The 20,294-nt window shown below is 36.7% G+C and overlaps 1 protein-coding gene across 1 annotated transcript in view; it reads right to left on the bottom strand.

Moving 5' to 3' along the window:
• Positions 1 to 20,294, bottom strand: part of BMPR2 (bone morphogenetic protein receptor, type II (serine/threonine kinase)) — a 231,944-nt gene that overhangs the window by 89,136 nt on the left and 122,514 nt on the right. The window contains exon 3 of the mRNA XM_006861975.1: positions 19,409 to 19,579. Coding sequence (XP_006862037.1) covers positions 19,409 to 19,579 — 171 coding nt within the window. The remainder of the gene's footprint in view (positions 1 to 19,408; positions 19,580 to 20,294) is intronic.

A 20,294-nucleotide genomic window follows, 5' to 3' on the forward strand; every position in this document is an offset into this window, starting at 1 on the left:
TGACATGAAGAGAGAGGATGACGTGAAGAGACGGAGTGGCTGGGGTCTGCGGATCCAGAGAAGGAGAGGGGCTGTGTGCTGAGGACTGTGAGGGGAAGGTGGGTGGGACTGCAGGGTACACCCTTTGGTTGGGTGATGATGCATGGACGGGATGGTAACTATGGCAATGAGACGATGTATGATGGAATGAATGTAAAACTAATGTTCCCCCATGGAGACTATCACACAATACACAATTAAAAAAAAAAAAAAAGGAGTCCTGGTGTGGCATGCAGGATAAGCACTAGACTAGTAATTGCAAGGCTGGTAGTTCAAACCCACTAGTCATTCCTTGGAAACCCTATACAGGATTGCTATGAATTGGAATTGACTCAATGCCACTTAACAAACAACAGTATGGGGTTGCTATGAGTCGGAATCAACGTGATGGCAAAGATTTTTGGGGGGTTATACGGTTAGTATGAATCAGAATGAACTTGACAGCAATTGGTTTGGGGTTTTTTGGTTAGTTTGTTTTCTTACTTTAGGGTGGATTTTCTTCTAAGCAAATGGGCACTGACCAGGTTCAGAAAAGAATAGGAACTATATAACTTGGTTATAGTCAAATGCAGGCCAAGTAAATGCTTCAGAAATAATAATATTTGCTTTTACAGCAGTGATCTGGTTCTTGGTAAAAGCAATATTCAAGGGTCATCCTTTATATTTATCTTGTTGTTTTTAGGTGCCATTGAGTCAGCTCCCACTCATAGTGACCGATGTACAATAGAACAAAAACACTGTTCTGTCTTGTACCATACTTAGAATTGTTGCTGTGTTAGAGTCATTGATGTACTCACTGTGTCAATCAATCTCACTGAGGGTTTTCCTCTTTTTCACTGACTTTACTAAACATGATGTCTTTCTCTAGGGATTGGTCCCTGATGATGTATGTAAGATGAAGTCTCATTATCCTAGTTTCTAAGGAGTGTTATGACTGTATTTCATTCAAGACATACGTGCTCCTTCTAGTAGCTCATAGCATATTTAATATTCTTTGCCAAGACCATAATTCGAATGTGTCAGTTTTTCTTTCTTCCTTATTTCACTGTCCAGCTTTCTCATGCATTATGAGGTGACTGAAAATATGGCTTAGGCACACTTTTGTTCTTAAAGTGACATCTTTACTTTTGAACACTTTAAAGAGGTCTTTTGCATCAAATCCCAAAGAAATATACCATTTGATTTCTTGATAGCAGCTTCTAGGGGCATTAAAGAAAAATGAAATCCTTCACAATTTTAATCTTTTCTCCATTTATAATGCTGCTGCTTATTGGTCCAGTTGTCAGGGATTTTTGGATTCTTTTTTATGTTGAGGTAAAATCCACACTTAAGTCTGTAGTCTTTGACCTTCAATAGTACATTGATCTTACCACCACTTTAAAATTTTTAACTATAACTCATGTTTCCTGGAAGCCTCACCATAAATATTAATTAGTGACCATGCCAGGCAAATTATTTTATCATCTTCAAAATTGTGCTGGTATTCACTTTTGTTTTTGTATGTGTGTGTATAGTAAAATATATATTCATATAACAGAAAGTTTACCATTTTAGAAGTTTCTAAGCATACAATGCAGTGACATTAACAATATTTACCATGCCATTCTAACACTACTGTCTATTTCTAAAATGTTTCCATCACCCTAACAAAACTCTGTGCCCCTTCAGCTATAACACCCATTTTCCTTCACCCTCCATAGCTCCTGGTAACCAGTAATAAAGGTAACAATGTTTAAGAATAAGTCAAAGATTATATTGTTGTTGTTGTTAAGTGCTGTCGAGTCAGTTCCTACCCATAGCAACTCCGTACAAGGTTTCCAAGGAGCAGCTGATGAATTTAAACCACCAACCTTGTGATTCAAACTGATCTTGCAATTGAGTACTTATCCTATAGCACCACAAAAGGACTCCATAGAATTCTTTTTCTTTTTTTCCTACAAATTCATTCAAACTTTCTGACCTCAAGTCCGTAACACTTAAATTCCTAGATGATTACTAACAGCTAAAAACCCAAACTAAACCAGTTGCTGTAGAATAGATTATGAGTCATGGCAGTACGTGTCACAGCATCAACGATTGGACTTCAGAAATAAATCACTAAGTCTTTCTTCAGAGGTACCACTGAATGGACTTGAATCACCAACCTTTTGGTTGGTAGCTAAGCATGTTAACTACTTGTGCCAAACAGGGACTCTTACTTTCAATAAATTAAAATTTTACTATATTACTTTCAGTGTTTTTTGTTGTTTTTTTTTAAACACCTCTTTAACATCATATATTGGTGGTGGTGTGTTGTGGAGTTGGTTTTGACTCATAGCAATATAGGGTTTCCAAGGCTGTAAAGCTTTACAGGAGCAGAAAGCCTCATCTTTCTCCCATGGAACCTCTGGTAGTTTCAAACTGCTGTCCTTGAGGTTAGCAGCCCAACTCTTATGCCACCAGAGCTCCTTAACATCATATATTACTGTAACAAAACTGAAAAAAAGACCAGGCTTAAAGCTGGTTGGATAAAGACTGGTGGGACACTTTAGTCACCCTTCAGTTCTGGAAATGAACACTCCTGAGGCTCAGTTTTCAGTCAAACAATACTCAGGACTACAAGGGAAAAATGGGAGGTATGTACATACACCACAGAATAATCAACCAGTTGAGATCAAGAAGACAATATTTGCACAAGAAAAAAATTCATAAGGGTTAGGAAAGAAAGAGGGATGGAAACAGGAAACCCGGGGAGGAAGTGGGATATATGATATTACACTGAGGGGACTGCAATCAATGAGATGAAACAAAATGTGTATGAACTGTTGAACATAAAACTGATGATCTGCTTTGTGAACCTTTACCCACTTCATAATAAAGTTATTTAAAAAAAAAAAATCATATGTACTCTTTTAACAAGACTTCATAGGCTTACATGTGTCATATCTGTTTTTATTATTAAAATTTTACTTATAGAATTTAATTAATAATAGTTTGAGCTCATTCTGAATAAAAATTATTATTAAGCAAGTATATTTTTAAATTAGTAAAGATGGAGAAGTCAATTATGATATGTATAATTTAAAAGACACATACAATCTTGTAAACTGGAAGAACCATGGCAGTATGTAATTATTCTTGATTTTAAGTAGAATGGTCTATAGAACTGATTTCCAGAATGAGTTAAAATTGGAGTAAGATAAAAATTGTGGGCAGAACACTTTCAATATATGTTTCATATCTAGATATTTCAAAATAATCCAGTCATTTCAGAAATTATATTGGTAAATAATCAATTTCAAAAGAGATACAAACTCTGTATCTGCCTATTTTCTATGTATTACTATGACATCAAGCTGTCTATTAGCATGGCGATTATTGTCATATGCACTACCATAAGGAGCCTTGGTTCAATTAATCAATTAGTCAATTAGTCAAACTCTAGTAACACATTTCTGCTACTGCTTGTGTTTTCATAGGGTGCTATTGTAACTACTACATTTTAAAATTATACAGTTGAACACATTTTAATCAACAGCTATACCTACTTAAGGACATTTTCTATTCAAACAAGACATAATGAGGGGAGTAAAAAAGAAATATCTGAAGCTATGTAATCAAGTGACATCTAAGTTATTAACTGCTTAGACAAACAATCAACCTACCAAAACAGAGAGCAAATCTGGGTTTTAATGTGTTTTCTGATGGGCATTTATTTTTTTTGATAAACAAAGGAAAACTTCCTTTTTACATTTCCTGATTATGGAAAAACTCTCTTGTACATAGAAGTAGAAAACTGATACCTACTAAATAAACTAAAATTTATTGAATATTACTGTGCAAACAACCCAATACTGATAGAAGACAGAAAACATGGTCAAGCAAAGAATAGGAGAAACATGAATGTATGCAAGACAAAAATTCTTTGTATTGATCAACTAAATGTCAGGGGTATATGTGAAAACTAGCACATGTAGAAAATAATAAAATCAGTAAAAAACAACATAAAAAACTGTATTTGGTTTAAAGCTTTAGCATGGCGCTGTAAGATGAGCACTGGACTTGCTAGCCACAGGCTGATGGTTCAAACACACCAGTCACTTCTTAGAAACCCTATACAGGGATGCTATGAATCAAAACTGACTTGATGGCTCTTTAATGTCAACAACATAGTTAAAGCACGAGGAACAGAATCATTGAAATTTTGTGATACAACTTGCTATTATCTACTATAGTTACAGATAAATGAACATTTATTAGGTATCTTCTGAGAGTAGCTGACTTACTTAAATCACAATTCTTAAATTATTATATAACTTACATTATGGTGGTGGTGGTGGTTATGTGCCATGGAGTTGGAACCAACTCATAGCGACCCTGTACAGGGTTTCTGAGGCTGTAAATCTTTACGGGAGCAGAAAGCCTCATCTTTCTTCCACGGAATAGCTGGTAGTTTCAAACTGTTGGCCTTGTGGTTCACAGCCCAACTTGTAACCACTATACTACCAGAGCTCCTTAATTTGCATTATGTTGCTGTTGTTGTTGTTGCTGTTGTCAGGTGCCATCGAGTCGGAACTGACTCATAGTGACGCCATGCACAGCAAAACGAAACAATGTCCAATCCTGGGCCACCCTCACTACTGCTGCCACACTTGAGTCCATCAATGATGCCACCTGGCCAATCCATGTCGTTGGGGGTCTTCCTCTTTATCTCTGACCCTCCATCTTACCCAGCATGACATCCTTCTCCAACGACTGTTCACTCCTGAGAATATGTCCAAAGTATGAGAGACCAAGTTTAGCCATTTTGGCCTCCAAGAGCACTCTAACGGGACAACTCCCACAACAGATCTGTCTGAAGTCCATTTTCCTTTCAATATTCTCCTCCAACACCATAACTCAAAGGTATCAATTCTTCTACGATCTTCCTAATTTACTGTCCAACTTTTGCTTGCATATGAGGTTAATGAAAATACCATGGCTTGGATCAGGCACACCTTAGTCCTCAAGCTAACATCTTTGCTTAAAACCAAACAGTCACCACTTGTCTGTCAATTTGTCTTACTGTGGTGGCTTGTGAGTTGCTGTGATTCTGAAAGCTATGCCACCGGTATTTTAAATACCAGCAGGGTCAATCACCCATGGTGGACAGGTTTCAGATGAGCTTCCGGACAAAGACAGACTAGGAAGAAAGAGTGACAAACTACTTCCGAATCATTAGTCACTGAAAACCTTATGAATAGCAGTGAAATACTGCCAGATACAGTGCTGGAAAATGAGCTCTTCAAGTTAGAAGGCACTCAAAATGCGACTGGGGAAGAGCTGCTTCCTCAAAGTAGAGCTGACTGTGATAATGATAATGGAGTAAAGCTCATGGGAGAAAATCCCTTGGAACCTTCATTTGCTGATGGGGCACAACTCAAAATGATCCCATATAGATAGATATTAAAATAGTACAATGCTTAAATCAGAAGGAACTTGCTTTTTTAACAATAGAAAAGTATTCAAGGAATGGGCTCAAACACAAATTCTGAGGAGGGCACAGGACTTGGGCAATATTACCTTCTATAGGACACAGGGTCTAAATGAGTCAAAATCAACTCAACAGTACCTAACAAAAACAAGTATCTGATTATAGGATTAGAGTACCTTTGCTGTTCAAAGCAATTTCTAAAACAGCTGAGAGTCCAAAGTACAGTAAATTTGAACCCCACCCCCCACTTTTTTTTAAAAGACCACACTGGAATAAAAAAGGGAAAGAAGTATTATTATGAAAGCAATGAAAAATAGTAATGATAACGAAGCACTATTCTCTGTCTATAAGAGCCAAGTCTCAGAATTTCAGTTTGCCTTACTACAGATCAAATACCACCTCTTCATTGATTCCTCAACATAACTGTCCCTCCCTTAGATTAGAAAGATCAAAAACTTTCTTTGGGTTGTACTATATAATTAGTATTAAAAATAAGACTATTATTTTCATGTTGCCATAAATTAAACAATAAACCCAATAATATATTTAGGAAATTAAGATGCCTAATTGTATTTATCCCCAGGTTACCAGATGACAGCAGCCATCCCTCCCACAGGACTCTGCACTTCTCATCTGGGTTTGATAATTCTTTGCAATGGCCACACAGAACTCAGACACCATCCTCATAACTACATGGTTTATTAGGGAAGTTTACAGTTTATAATGTGGGATCACAAGTGTTTAGGGAAAAATTCTTACAGGCAGGACAGCCTCTCCTCTGCCATACCCACAGGAAGGTCTTTTCTCTGCCGCTCAAGCCCTTGGCGTGGCCTTTGCTCTGCTCCGGAAATTTAAAAAAAGCTTCTTTAGGTCTGCTGATAAATGTTCATAGAACATACCACTCCATTAAAATCTAGCCTGAAGGCACTAATCATTAGCTCCATGATCAGCAAACCTAGCTCCTCAATTGAGTGCCAGGAAATATGAATCCCCTGCCCAAAGCCATTCTACTTCTTTTGTGCGCTGGGAAACCCACAGCTCTGTCTGGTGCTCTAGTTCTTGGTTCTCCTGCAGCTGGTCTTCTGTCATACCTCTGCTACTCCTCCAGTGTCACAGCTCTCTGTGCTTGAATTGGAGAAGTACAATGTGAAGGGATCTTGGGGTCCAAAGGACATATACTCCACTCATAGCTCTACTTCTTGGATGGCAGTGAGATCCCCAGTTCTTGACTGTGAGATGGTTCTTTTTATGGTTCCTAGTTTTCAGAATTAATCCTGCAAACATTCACTCATAACTGAATCATATAATCCAATCCATCAGCATATTCCCCACCTTTTCTTACGCAGACCCATCAGGAAAATATTGTTTGGTGAGAGTTTACAAAGACTATCTAAAATTGATCAAACATGTAATTAAAATGCAATGATAATTACTGGTGATAGGAATGCAAAGGTTGGAAATAAAGAGAAAGGAGCAGTAGTTGGAAAATATGGCCTTAGTGATGGAAATAATGCTAGAAATTGCATGATAGAATTTTGATCAAAAATTGTAAAGCAGAATGTTGATCAAAGGGGGTCTAAACAGAATGGAATTAAGAATTCTAATGGAATCTACACTTTCTGGAGTCATGGAGGATGGATGAGCCCTAGAAACTTATTGCGATGTCTAAATGATCAAATATTACATCAAAAACTTTGCCTAAGCCTTCTTGAAACTAAACAATGGTTTAGCTTAACCAATGAAAAGTAACTGTCTTGAGCACTGTACTCTTTTAAGATTTATATTATTTATATTATGAGATAATAATGACAATAGCAATTTGAAATATCAGATAGGAAAATTAGGAGACAGTGAGCTTATGCTAATGGGACAGAAACATCTCAGAAAAGAAGGCTGAGAATGGTTTCATAATTCAAAGAAACCAATCAGTGTTACTGAACTGTACATGCAGAAGTGCTGAACCAGTGTATGTCCTGCTAGTTATACTATCTACAAAATATGAAGTTGATTTAAAAATAAAAAAGATGTTAGTCTAACATAAGATTCTAAACCTTGCAATAAGTGTGAAATTCTTCAAAACTGAGAATTCACAAACACAAAGGGATAAATTAAGAGTATAAGAAGTTAAAAGGATACTATAGAAATAAGTTCACCTAGTGAAAATAAACATTAATTTTATACTTTAAAAAAGCAGGTACTAGAAAGAAATAACTCTCTTTGTTAGAAAAGACATCAGTATAATCTAGTTCACTTTCCTAAAGTGTCAGACTTACAGTTTTAGCGTTAGTATTCTTCCTTCCATCTGATTACCAAGAAGAAAGTCTCAGGTTGGTGATAGTTATCTTTATTGTTTCTCAAATGTTTACAATTCTTCTGTGTTAACACAGAGAATTCAAGTTTCAGGTTTTAGATAATTTGGCAAACAATTATTTCTAGCTAGTTAACAATATGACTGTTTTCATCTTATCTTTAGGGTTAACTTCTACTCATGATATAGGCTTTCCATTTACAATGGCAATGAGGAGTTTTCTTTCAAAATGTATGTTTATTTTTTTTAATAAGATAATTTGCCTCCTTTGGCTTAAGACCAGAAGAGCTGGAGAGTGCCTGGCTACTATTATTAAACATTTTGATCAAAGAATCCATAAAAGAATCATGATGAAAATAGGGTAAATGAAGGACAGAATTTCATATTCTCATACACTCTAGACGTTGTAAACACATAGCCGTATATGAAACCCTGATACTCGGGTTCTGAAATAATCTTTAAACCTAAATCAAAAGTCATCTTTACTTTGAAGAACTATTGGATACAGTTCTTTTGACTGAGCATATTACACAAGACTCTGATGTCCTACGGACCTGAAGAGGTAGTGGTTATAGTGAATAATCACCACTTATCTGTCAACTTGTCACATTGTGGTGAATTGTGCATTGCTGTGATTCTAGAAGCTATGCCACTGGTACTTTATATACTATCAAGGTTACCCACAGGGGACAGGTTTCAGTGGCACTTTCAAAATGAGACTGACTAGGAAGAAGGAAAGGTGAACCACTTCAGAAGCGTTAACCAATGAAAACCTTAAGAAATAGCAGTGGAACACTGTCTCATATAGTGCCATAAGATGGAAAACCTCAAGTTGGAAAACACTCAAAATATGACTGGGAAATAGTTGCCTCCTCAAAGTAGAGTTGACCTTAATAAAAATCAATGGTGTTAAGCTTTTAGGATCTTCATTTACTGATGTGGTACAATTCAAAATGAGTAAAAACAACTAATAATATCATTAATAATTGGAACATGGCATTTATGAAGTAGGAATAGAGAAGAATTAAATGTCAAAATGAAATAGAACACATAAAGACTGATATTGTAGTGAGCTGAAATGGACTGGTATTAGCTGCTGTGAATCAGACAATCATATGGTTTACTATGCTAGGAATAACATACTGAAGAGAAATGGCATTTCATTCTTTGTCAAAAAGAACACTTTAAGATCTATCTTAATGACAATGCTGTCTGGGATAGCATAGTATCTATATACAATGAATATTATAAGGAATATCACTATTATACAAATTTATGCATCAACCATTAAAAACAGTGATGATGAAACGGAAAAAGTCTACCAACTTGTTCAGTCACAAACTGATCAAGTATGCAATCAAGGTACACTGATAATTACTGGTAATTTAAATGTGAAAACTGACAACAAAGAGGCTGGATTCCTAGCTGGAAAATATGGCCTTGGTGGTAAAAATGATGCTGGAGATCATACGATAGAATTTTGCAAGGTTAATGACTTATTAATTGCAAATAACTTTTTGCACAGCATTAAAGGTCACTATAAACTGGGAACTCATCAGATTGACCACCACTCATCTGTCAGTTTGTCATACTATGGTGCTTGTGAGTTGCTGTGATTCAGGAAGCTACACCACCGGTATTTTAAATATCAGCAGGGTCACCCATGGTGGACAGGTTTCGAGCTCCTAGATGAAGAGAGACTAGAAAGAAGGAGTGATGACCTACTTTGAAAGTTTAGTCACTGAAAACCTTATGAATAGCAGAAAAACACTGTCAGATATAGTGCCGGAAAATGAGCCCCTCAGGTTAGAAGGCACTCAAAATGCGACTGGGGAAGAGCTACCTCCTCAAAGTAGAGTTGACTGTGATGACGCGAATGGAATAAAGCCTGTTGGAGTAAAACCAGTGGGACCTTCATGTGCTGATGGGGAACAACTCAAAATGATGAGAAACAGCTGTAAACATCTATTAATAGCTGGAACATAGAATGTACGAAGTATGACTCTAAGAAATTTGCATATTGTCAAAAATGAAATGTAACACATAAACTTCGATATCTTAGGCATTAGTGAGCTGAAATGGACTGGTAATGGCCATTGTGAATCTGACAACCATATGGCTTCCTATGCTGGGAATGACAAATTGAAGATGAATGGTGCTATATTCACTGTCAAAAAGAACACTGGATCCAGATCAGTCATGAGGTACAACGCTGTGTGTGATAGGATAATATCCATGTGACAACAGGAAAACCCAGTTAGTACCACTATTATTCAAATTTATGTACCAACCACTAAAGCCAGTGAGGAAAAAATAGAAGAATTCTACTAGCTTCTTCAATCTGATACTGATCAAACATGCAGTCAAGATGTATTGATCATTACTGGTGATTGGAATGCAGAGGTTGGGAGCAAAGAGGAAGGATCAGTAGTTGGAAAATATGGCCTTGGTGATAGAAATGATACTGGAGATCGCATGATAGAATTCTGCAAAACCACTGATTTGTTCATTTCAAATACCTTCTTTAGATTGCAAAAGAGACAATTATACACATGGACCTCACCAGATGGAATACACAGAAATCAAATTGACTACATCTGTGGAAAGATGTATGGAAAAGCTCCATATCATCAAGCAAAACAAGGCTAGGGGAAGACTGTGGAACAGAACATTAATTGCTAATACACAGATTCAAAGTGAAGCTGAAGAAAGTGAAAACAAATCTATGAGAGCCAAAATATGACCTTGACTATATCCCACTTGAATTTAGAGATCCTCTGAAGAACAGATTTGATACACTAAACACTAAAGACCAAAGACCAGAAGAGTTGTGAGATGACATCAAGAACATCATACATGAAGAAAGCAAAAAGTCATTGAGAAGACAAGAAAGAAGGAAAAGATAAAAATGCATGTCAGAAGAAACACTGAAACTTGCTTCCAGTGTAGAGATACTAAAGCAAAATGGAAGAAATGAGGAGGTACAAGAGCTAAAAGAAAATTTCAAAGGTCAGCTTGAGAAGACAAAGTCAAATATTACAACAAAATGTGCAAAGATCTGGAGTCAGAAAACCAAAAAGGACGAAAATGCTCAGCATTTCTCAAGCTGTTGGAATTGAAGAAAAAATTCAAGCCTCAACTTCAGATATTGAAGGATTATCTGGGCAAATTATTTGAATGATGCAGTAAGCATCAAAAGAAGATGGAAGGAATACACAGAGTCACTAAACCAAAAGGAAATAGTTGATGTTCAACCGTTTCAAGAGGTAATATATGATCAAGAGCCAATGATACTAAAGGAAGAAGTCCAAGGTACATTGAAGGAATTGGCAAAGAACAAGGCACCAGGAATTGAATAAAAACTGAAATCTTTCAAGAAAGTGAGGCAGCACTGGAGACACTCTCTCATCTCTGCCAAGAAATCTGGAAGACACCTATCTGGCTGACCGATTGAAGAGATCTGTATTTGTGCCCATTCCAAAGATAGGTGACCCAATGGAATGCGGAAATCATCAGACAATATCTTTGATATCCCATGCAAGTAAAGTTTTACTAAAGGTAATACAGAAATGGCTACAAGCACACATTGACAGAAAACTTTCAGAGGTTCAAACCGGATTCAGAAGAGGAAGTAGAATGAGGGATATCATTACTGATATCTGAGAGATCTTGGCTGAAAGCAGAGAATACCTGAAAGATATTTACCTGTGCTTTACTGACTTTGCAAAGGCTTTCGATTTTGTGGATCATGACAAGCTATGGACAACATTGCCAAGTATGTGCATTCCTGAACACTTAATTGTGCTCATGAGAAATCTGTACCCAGACCAAGAAGCAGTTGTTGGAACAGGAAGAACATGGGAACACTGAATGGTTGAAAATTAAGAAAGGTGTGTGACAAGGTTGTATTCTTTCACCATACTTATTCAACTTGTACGCTGAGCAAATAATCCAAGAATCTGGGTTATATAAAGAAAAACATAGCATCAGGATTGGAGGCTCTTGCTTGCTGAAAGTGAAAAGGACTTAAAAGACTTACTGATAAAGATCAAAGACCACAGCCTTTGGTATGGATTGCATCTCAATGTAAAGAAAACAAAAATCCTCACCACTGGACCAATAAACAACATTCTTAATAACGGAGAAAAGATTGAAGTTGTCAAGGACTTCATTTTTCCTAAATCAACTATATCAACACTCATGGAAGCAGCAGTCAAGAAATCAAATGACGTATTGGATTAGGCAGATGTGGTACACAAGACCTTTTAAAAGTGTTGAAGAGCAAAGATGTCAGCTTAAGGACTAAGGTATGCCTGACCCAAGCCATGGTATTTTCAATAACATTATATGTATGTAAAAGATGGACAATGAATAAGGAAGACCATAGAAGAATTGCTGCTTTTGAGTTATGGTGTTGGAGGAGAATATTGAAAGTGCCGTGGGCTGCCAAAAGAACAAACAGATCTATGTTGGAAGAAGTGCAGCCAGAGTGCTCCCTGGAGGCCAGGATGGCCAAACTTCGTCTCTCATACTTTGGACATATTGTCAGGAGGGACCAGTCGCTGGAGAAGGATATCATGTTTGGTAAGGTCAGAGAGAAAGAGGAATACCCCCAGTGAGATAGATGGGCAAAGTGGCAGTATCAATGGGCTCAAGCGTGGCCAACAATTTTGAGGTTGGCCCATGATTGGCAGTGTTTCGTTCTGTTGTGCATAGGGTCACTATGAGTCAGTACTGACTCAATGGCACCTAACAACAACAACATCAGACTGAATACTTGGGAATCAAACTGACTACATTGTGGTAAGAGATGGTGGAGTAGCTCAATATCATCAGCTAAAACAAAGTCAGGCGCAGAATGTGGAACATCAATTGCTCATATGGAAGTTCAGGCTAAAGCTAAAGAAAACTGAAACATGAGAGTCAAAATACGATCTTGAGTATTGTTGTTGTTAAATACTGTCGAGTCATTCTAACTCACAGTGACCCTATGAGTATAGGATTTCCGAGGAGCAGCTGTTAGGTTTGCACCACCAATGTTTAGAAACCATTAGAAGAGTAGATTTGATGCATTAGACACTGAAGACAGAAGACCAGAAGAATTATGGGATGAAATCAAGACCATCATAAAGGAAGAAAGCAAATGGTAATTAAAGAGACAGGAAAGAAAGAAGAGACAAAAATGGACATTAGAAAAGACTTTGACACTTGCTTTTCAGCATAGAGAATTTAAAGCATCTCAAAGATATGATAAAGTAAAAGAGCTGAACAGAAAATTTCAAAGGTTAGCTTCATAAGACAAAGTCAAATATAATGAAATATGCAAAGACTTGGAGTTAAAGAAACAAATCAAAAGGGAGAAATATGCTCAACATTTCTCAAGCTGAAAGAACTGAATAAAAACTTCAAGCCATGATTTGGAATAATGAAGGATCTTATGAGCAAAATGGGACCAATATGCTCAGCATTTCTCAAGCTGAAGGAACTGAAGGAAAAATTCAAGCTTCAACTTGCAATATTGAAGGAATTTATCGACAAAATATTGCATGATGCAGAAAGCATCAAAAGAACATGGAAGGAATACACAGTCACTGTACCAAAATGAAATGGTCCATGTTTAACCATTTCAAGAGACAACAATGATCAAGAGCCAATGGTAATGAGGGATAAAGTCCAAATTTCTCTGAAGGCATTAGCAAAGAACAAGGCTCTGGGAGTGGATGGAATACAAAATGAAATCATCAAACTGATGTTGCACTGAAGGCACTCACTCATCTATGTTAAGAAATCTGGAAGACAGCTACTGGCCAACTGACTGGAAGAGATCCATATATGTCCCCACTATAAAGAGAGGTGGCCCAACGGAATGCAGAAATCATTGGACAACATCATTATTGCATGCAAGTAAAATCTTGCTAAAGATAATACAAAATTGGCTATAACCATACATTGACAAACCACTTCAAGAGGTACAAGCTGGATTCAGAAGAGTAACATGGAATGAGGCATAGCACTGCTGATGTCAGATGGATCTTGGCTGAAAGCAGAGAATACCAGAAAAGCAGTGAATACCTGTGCTTTACTGACTACATTAAGGCTTTTGATTGTGTGGATCATGACAAGCTATGGGCAACAATGCTGAGAATGAGTGCTCCAGAACACTTAATGGTGCTCAGGGGGAACTTGTAGATAGACCAAGAGGCAGTTGTTCAAATGGAAATAGGGAACACCGAATGGTTTCAAACTGGGAAAGGTGTGTGCCAGGGTTTTATTATTTTACCATGTTTATTCAATCTGTATACAGAGCAAATAATCCAAGAAGCTGGACTATATGAAGAAAAATGTGGCATAAGGATTGAAGGAAGACTCATTAAGAACCTGTGATATGTAGATGGCACAACCTTGATTGCTGAAAGCAAAGAGGACTGAAAACACTTACTGATGAAGATCAAAGAGCACAGCCTTTGGCATCAGTTGCATCTCAATGTCAAGAAAACAAAAATCATCACCACTTGATCAATAAAAAAAATCATGATAAATGGAGAAAAGACTGAAGTTGTCAAAGATTTCTTTTGTCTTGGATCAACCAACATTCATGAAAGCAACAATCAAGAAATCAAATGATGCATTTACTGCATTAGGGAAATCTGCTGCACATGACCTCTGTAAAGTGTTGAAGAGCAATGATGACATTTTGAGAATTAAAGTGTACCTGATCCAAGCCATGATAGTCTCAATAATCTCATATGCATGTGAAAGTTGGACAGTGAATAAGGAAGACTGTAGAAGAATTGATGCATTTGAGTTGGAGGAGAATATTACAAATATCATTGAGTACCAGAAAAACAAACCAATCTGCACTGGAAGAAGTACAGCCAGAATGCTCCCTGGAAGCCAGGGAAGCCAAATTTTGTCTCCCATACTTTAGACAAATTGTCAGGAGGGACCAGTCACGTTTGGTAAAGTAGAGGATTGGAGAAAAAGAGGAAAACCCCAACAAGATGAATTAGCTCAGTGGCTGCTGCAATGGGCTCAGGTGTAGTGATTGTGAGGTTGGCACGGAACTGGGCAGTGTTTTGTTCTATTGAGATAGGGTCACTGAGTCAGTGCTGACTCGATGGTACCTAACAACAACAAATGGGCAAAATATTAAATGATGCTGGACACATCAAAAGAAGATGGAATACACTGAAATCAGAAAAACTAGATGGTGCTTGGCTACTACTACCAACTGCTCTGAAAGGGATTTTATTATAAGGTCCCAGGTAGAGTGAGAGAAAACATGGGAAACTCAAAATTATTATTTAAAACACACACACACACACACACACACACAAAAAAAAAAAAAACCAGGCTTAGTGATTCAAAATGAGAATGAGAGGAACATGAGATAGTGGCCCTCAACCATACTTCATGTCTGAAAAGGAGTTGGCTGACTCATGTAGCCCAATTTTCAGCCAATCAGTAGATAGATGTAATAGAGGGGACAACATTAGTAAGGTATACTCACCATGGAATTGTCAATCATTCAAAATCTAAAGTGCAACATTTACCTAAGGACAAATTTGAAAAAGAATGAGAAGGTGGGTGGAATAGAAATAGATACCACAGGCATGTAAGAGATAACTGTTGTTGTGTGTAGGGGATTCAATCATTGAGATGAAACAAAGTGCATAATTTGTTGAATGTAAAACTGATGATCTTCTCTATAAATCCTCACTCAATTTATAATAAAAAAATTAAAAAATGAACAACAGTCAGATGGAAGGAATATACTATAGCAAAAAGAAATGGTCCATGAGCAATCATTTCAAGAGGAAGTATTATGCTCAAGAACCAATGGTATTGAAGGAAGACTTCCAAGCATTACTGAAGGAATTAGCAAAAACAAATCTCCAGGAATTCATGGGATACAAATTGAAATCCTGCAACAAACTGATGCGCTCATCTGTCTATGTTAAGAAATATGGAAGACAGCTGCCAGGACAGTCATTGGAAGAGATCCATATTTGTGTCTATTCCAAAGAAAGATGGCCCAATATAATGTGGTAATCATCAAACAATATCATTAATATCACATACAAGTAAAATTTTACTAAAGATAATGTTAAAAAGACTAGCAGTAGATCAACAGGGAGTTGCCAGAAATTCAAACCACATTGAGAAAACAATATGGAATAAGGGATCTCATTGCTAGATCTTGTCTGAAAGTTAACAATAGCATAAACATGTTTAATTGTGCTTTACTGATTATACCTTTGTTGATTGATTATGCAGATCATAGCAAATTATGGGTAACACTGATAATAGGAATCCTAGAACGCTTAATTGTGCTCATTAGGAACCTGTACATTGACCAAAGGCAGTTGTTAAAAGAAGATACTGAATGGTTTAAAATCAGCAAAGGTGTGTGCCAGGGTTGTAGCCTTTTCACCATACTCATCCAATCTGTGTTCTGAGTAAATAATCCAAGAAACTAGATTACATGAAGACTACCATAGCATCAGGAATGGAGGAAGACTTATTAACAACCTCTGATATGCAGATTAAACAACCTTGCTCACTGAAAGTGAAGAGGATGCAAGATCCTTACTGAAGAAGATCAAAGACTACATCTTTCAGTATGGATTTTACCTTAATATAAAGAAAACAAAAATCCTCACAACTGGATCAATAAATAACACCATGATAAATCGAAAAGAGACTGAAATCGTCAAAGACTTCATTTGCTTAGATCCACAATCAGTGTTCATGGAACTAGCAGTAATGAAATCAAATGACATATTACATCAGGTAAGTCTGCAGCAAAAGATCTCTTTTAAAGTGTTAAAGAGCATTGGAATATATTATACAAAACCACTTTTGTAAGTATATATATTTAGATGATCATGATTACCTCCATATGAAAGACTTTTCATAGATTGAACTGTGTTCTTCAAAAATATCTGACAACTTGGTTGGGCCAAGATTCTCAGTGGTTTGGCAGTTAAATAATGATGTAATCTGACACTTATATAATGATGGAGTCATCCCCATGTTGTGATCTGATATAATCAGTCAGTTAGTTGTAAGGGGATTGGGTGGGATGTTGTTTTTGTTGTTAAGTGCTGTCAAGTCAGTTCTGACCCATAGCGACCCTGTATAGGGTTTCCAAGGAGCAAGGTGAGCTTGAACTGCCGCACTTGCAGTTCAAACAGCTTTGCAGTCTGGCACATTAACCCACAGCACCACACCAGGGCTCTAGTCACAGCCCTGATTCAATGTAAGGGGAGTTTCCCTGGGTGTGGCCTGCATCACCTTTTATGTTACAAGAAATAAAAGGACAGAGAAGTGAGCAAAGAGAGAGGGACCTCAGCACCACCTAGAAGAGGAGCTGGGAGTGGAGTACATCCTTTGGACCCAGGTGAAGATTGATGCCAAGATACATGGAGATTTCCAAGGAACACTGCACTCACAGATGCTGAAAGGAGACAAGGACCTTCCCAAAAAGCCAACACAGACAGAAAGCCTTTCTTTAGAGGTGGTACCCTGAATGCAGACTTCTAGCCTCCTAAAAACTGTGAGAAAATAATTTTGTTTGCTAAAGCAAGAAGAAAAAAAAAAGTGTTAAAGAGCAAAGGTGTCACTTTAAACACTAAGGTGCATCTGACCCAAGCCATGGTATTTTCAGTCACACTTATGTATGTGATAGTTAGTCAATGAGTAAGGAAAACTATAGAGATGGTGCCGGCAAAGACTATTAAGAACAAACAAATCTGTGTTGGAAGAAGTACAGCTAGCATGCTTCTTAGAAAAGAATATGGCTTTGTCTCTAGTATTTTGGACATATTGTCAGGAGGTACATGTCCCTGGAGAAGGACAACATGCTTGGAAAGTGGAAGGTCATCAAAAAAGTAGACCACCAGCAAGATGGATAGATAACTGGCAGCAACAATGGGCTTAAGAATAACAGCAATTGCTGAGACTTGGAAGTGTCGCTTTCTGTTATTTACAGGGTGGCTGAGTCAGAACAGACTTAATGGCAGCTAACAACAGTGAATGGGGGGTGGAAACCCTCCTTTTGGTTTCCTTTCCTTTTTTAATGATGAAAACTCATTTTTATGGGAGGAATATACCACGTAAACTATACTTTAAACTCCATTTGCTGAGGTTTATTTTTGAGAACAGAGAGCTAGTATACTTGTTATTGTTGTTAAGTGCCATCGAGTCGGTTCTGATCCATAGCAACCCTAAACAGGGTTTCCAAGGCTGAAAATCTTTATGGAAGCAGAAACCTCATCTTTCTCCCATGGAGCAGCTGGTAGTTTCAAACTGCTGACTTTGCAATTCGCAGCCCAATTCGTAACCACTAGGCTACCAGAGCTCCTCAGTACATTTAGTACAGCCAAAAATAATTTGCAATCTATAGTATGAATAGAACTTTAATTTTAATTAATATAAATTTAATTCCTATATAATATCCATATGCAAGTATATGGATATTATATAGGAATTAAATAATATCCAGATTGCAAAGCTGTTTGAACTGCAAGGTCGGCGGTCAAGCTCACCAGCTGCTCCTCGGAAACCTACACAGGGTCGCTATGTGTTGGAATCAGCTCGACGGCACTTAACAACAACAACATATAATCCATATATCTTTTCTAACATTAATAATTAACTGCTGATGTGGCACTGTAGGATAAGCCCTCGACATCAAGGTTCAAACTCACCAGCTGCTCCTTGGAAACCCTGTACAGGGTTGCTATGAGTTGGAACTGACTCAATGGCACTAAACAACAACAGTATTCAATTCTTTTAAGTTTCAACAAAAGCAGCATCAGACTTCTCATTCTGCTAAACAGTCAAATAAAAAAAAAAACCCAGAGAACACAGCCTTCAGGAATTTCATTTATTTGTTCTGTATCTTATTGTTTTAAATAGCTATGTAATGTAGTTTTATAAGAACAAACATTTTTTATTTTAAAAACTTAAAAGACTATAAAGGTGAATGGTATAAATTTTGTCCTCTTCCCAAACTCTAGGTCAAATGAATCTTGGAATTATTATAATGTGAGAGTCTGTGCCCAATATCATTGTTGTTGTTGTGAAGTGCCATCAAGTCAATTCTGACCCATAGCAAACCTGTATAGGCTTTCCAAGGAGCAGTTGGTGAGCTTGAATCACTGATGTTGCAGTTCAAACGACTTTGCAGTCTGACACCATTAGCCCACAGCACCACTCACAGATACTCATTTATGGTCATGTGATTGGTCTATCAGAGTTTTCCTAGTTTTATATGGGTCACAAGATGAAGACATTTGATACTTATTGTCTGTCAACATAATGAATGGGAAAAGATTAAAGGAAGACAAATTATAAGTCAAACATGCTAAAGAAAGATAACTACTTCAATGGTTGTTCCTCCTAAGTACCACATAGGACAGAAGAACTTACATCTGATGGATATATATATCTTTAGTATTTCAGATTTTTGCCAAATGTAGTATTATGGCGGTAACATGCTCTCTATCAACACTCTCTGTAAACACTGAATATTGACATATTTTTGTATTTTTTCAAATATTTAGAAAAAAGAAATTACAAAAAACATAAGTAACTTTACTTACTGAGTGGTGTTGTGTCAGGAGGTGGGAAATTCTCAGTAAAGTTGACATTACATAAATCTGTGCTACAGCAGCAGAAACGGTATGTTCCATTCTGAATTGATGGAGGGGTGGTGGTTACTACACATTCTTCATAATGACATTCTTGGGGATCTCCAATGTGAGACCAACATCCTACAAATCAATATGAATATACAAAAGTTAAGAGACAACAAGATACACAAAACCAAAAGGAAAATAACAATTAAGAAACATTTTTAATAAATGTGTCAGAAATGAATATACCTAAGCTATGTTTTGTCTTGCAGATTAATAGGAAACACACATTTGTAAGAAACAGAAAAATCAGAAAGAATAGAAGAGGCATTCAAACCACCACAGACACAAAAGTCACTATCAGATGCTTAACTTCACCACTAGTTTAAGAAATACAAATTAAAGCAACATTAAGATCTCATTTTTTTTCTTTACCTATTAAACTGTTCTAGTTTAAAAAATAATAGCACAAGAATATAACAAGAAGTCAATAATAGATATTCTCAGACAGGATTAAAGGGAATGTAATCTTATATAAACATTTCTAAAAACTCAAACGGTAATTTTTATGAAGAGCCTTAAAAATACTTGTATGTTTTATAATATACTAATTCTACTTTGAGAAATCTTATTCTAATAAATAATCATATATAATCACAGATTTATGTTCAATGCAGCGATATGTATTTATAGCTTAAAATATAACTTAAAAACATATTCCACATACATGTAAAGTGCAATATATGCATACAACAAGATTTTGTGTCAGATTATGTTTTCAGTGACTATTTAAAGACATGGGGAAATACTCACGATATAATTTAAGATGAGAAAAACATGAGTGTAAGATTTG

This window comes from Chrysochloris asiatica, unplaced genomic scaffold, assembly GCF_000296735.1.
Source record: "Chrysochloris asiatica unplaced genomic scaffold, ChrAsi1.0 scaffold00045, whole genome shotgun sequence".
NCBI lineage: Eukaryota > Metazoa > Chordata > Mammalia > Afrosoricida > Chrysochloridae > Chrysochloris > Chrysochloris asiatica.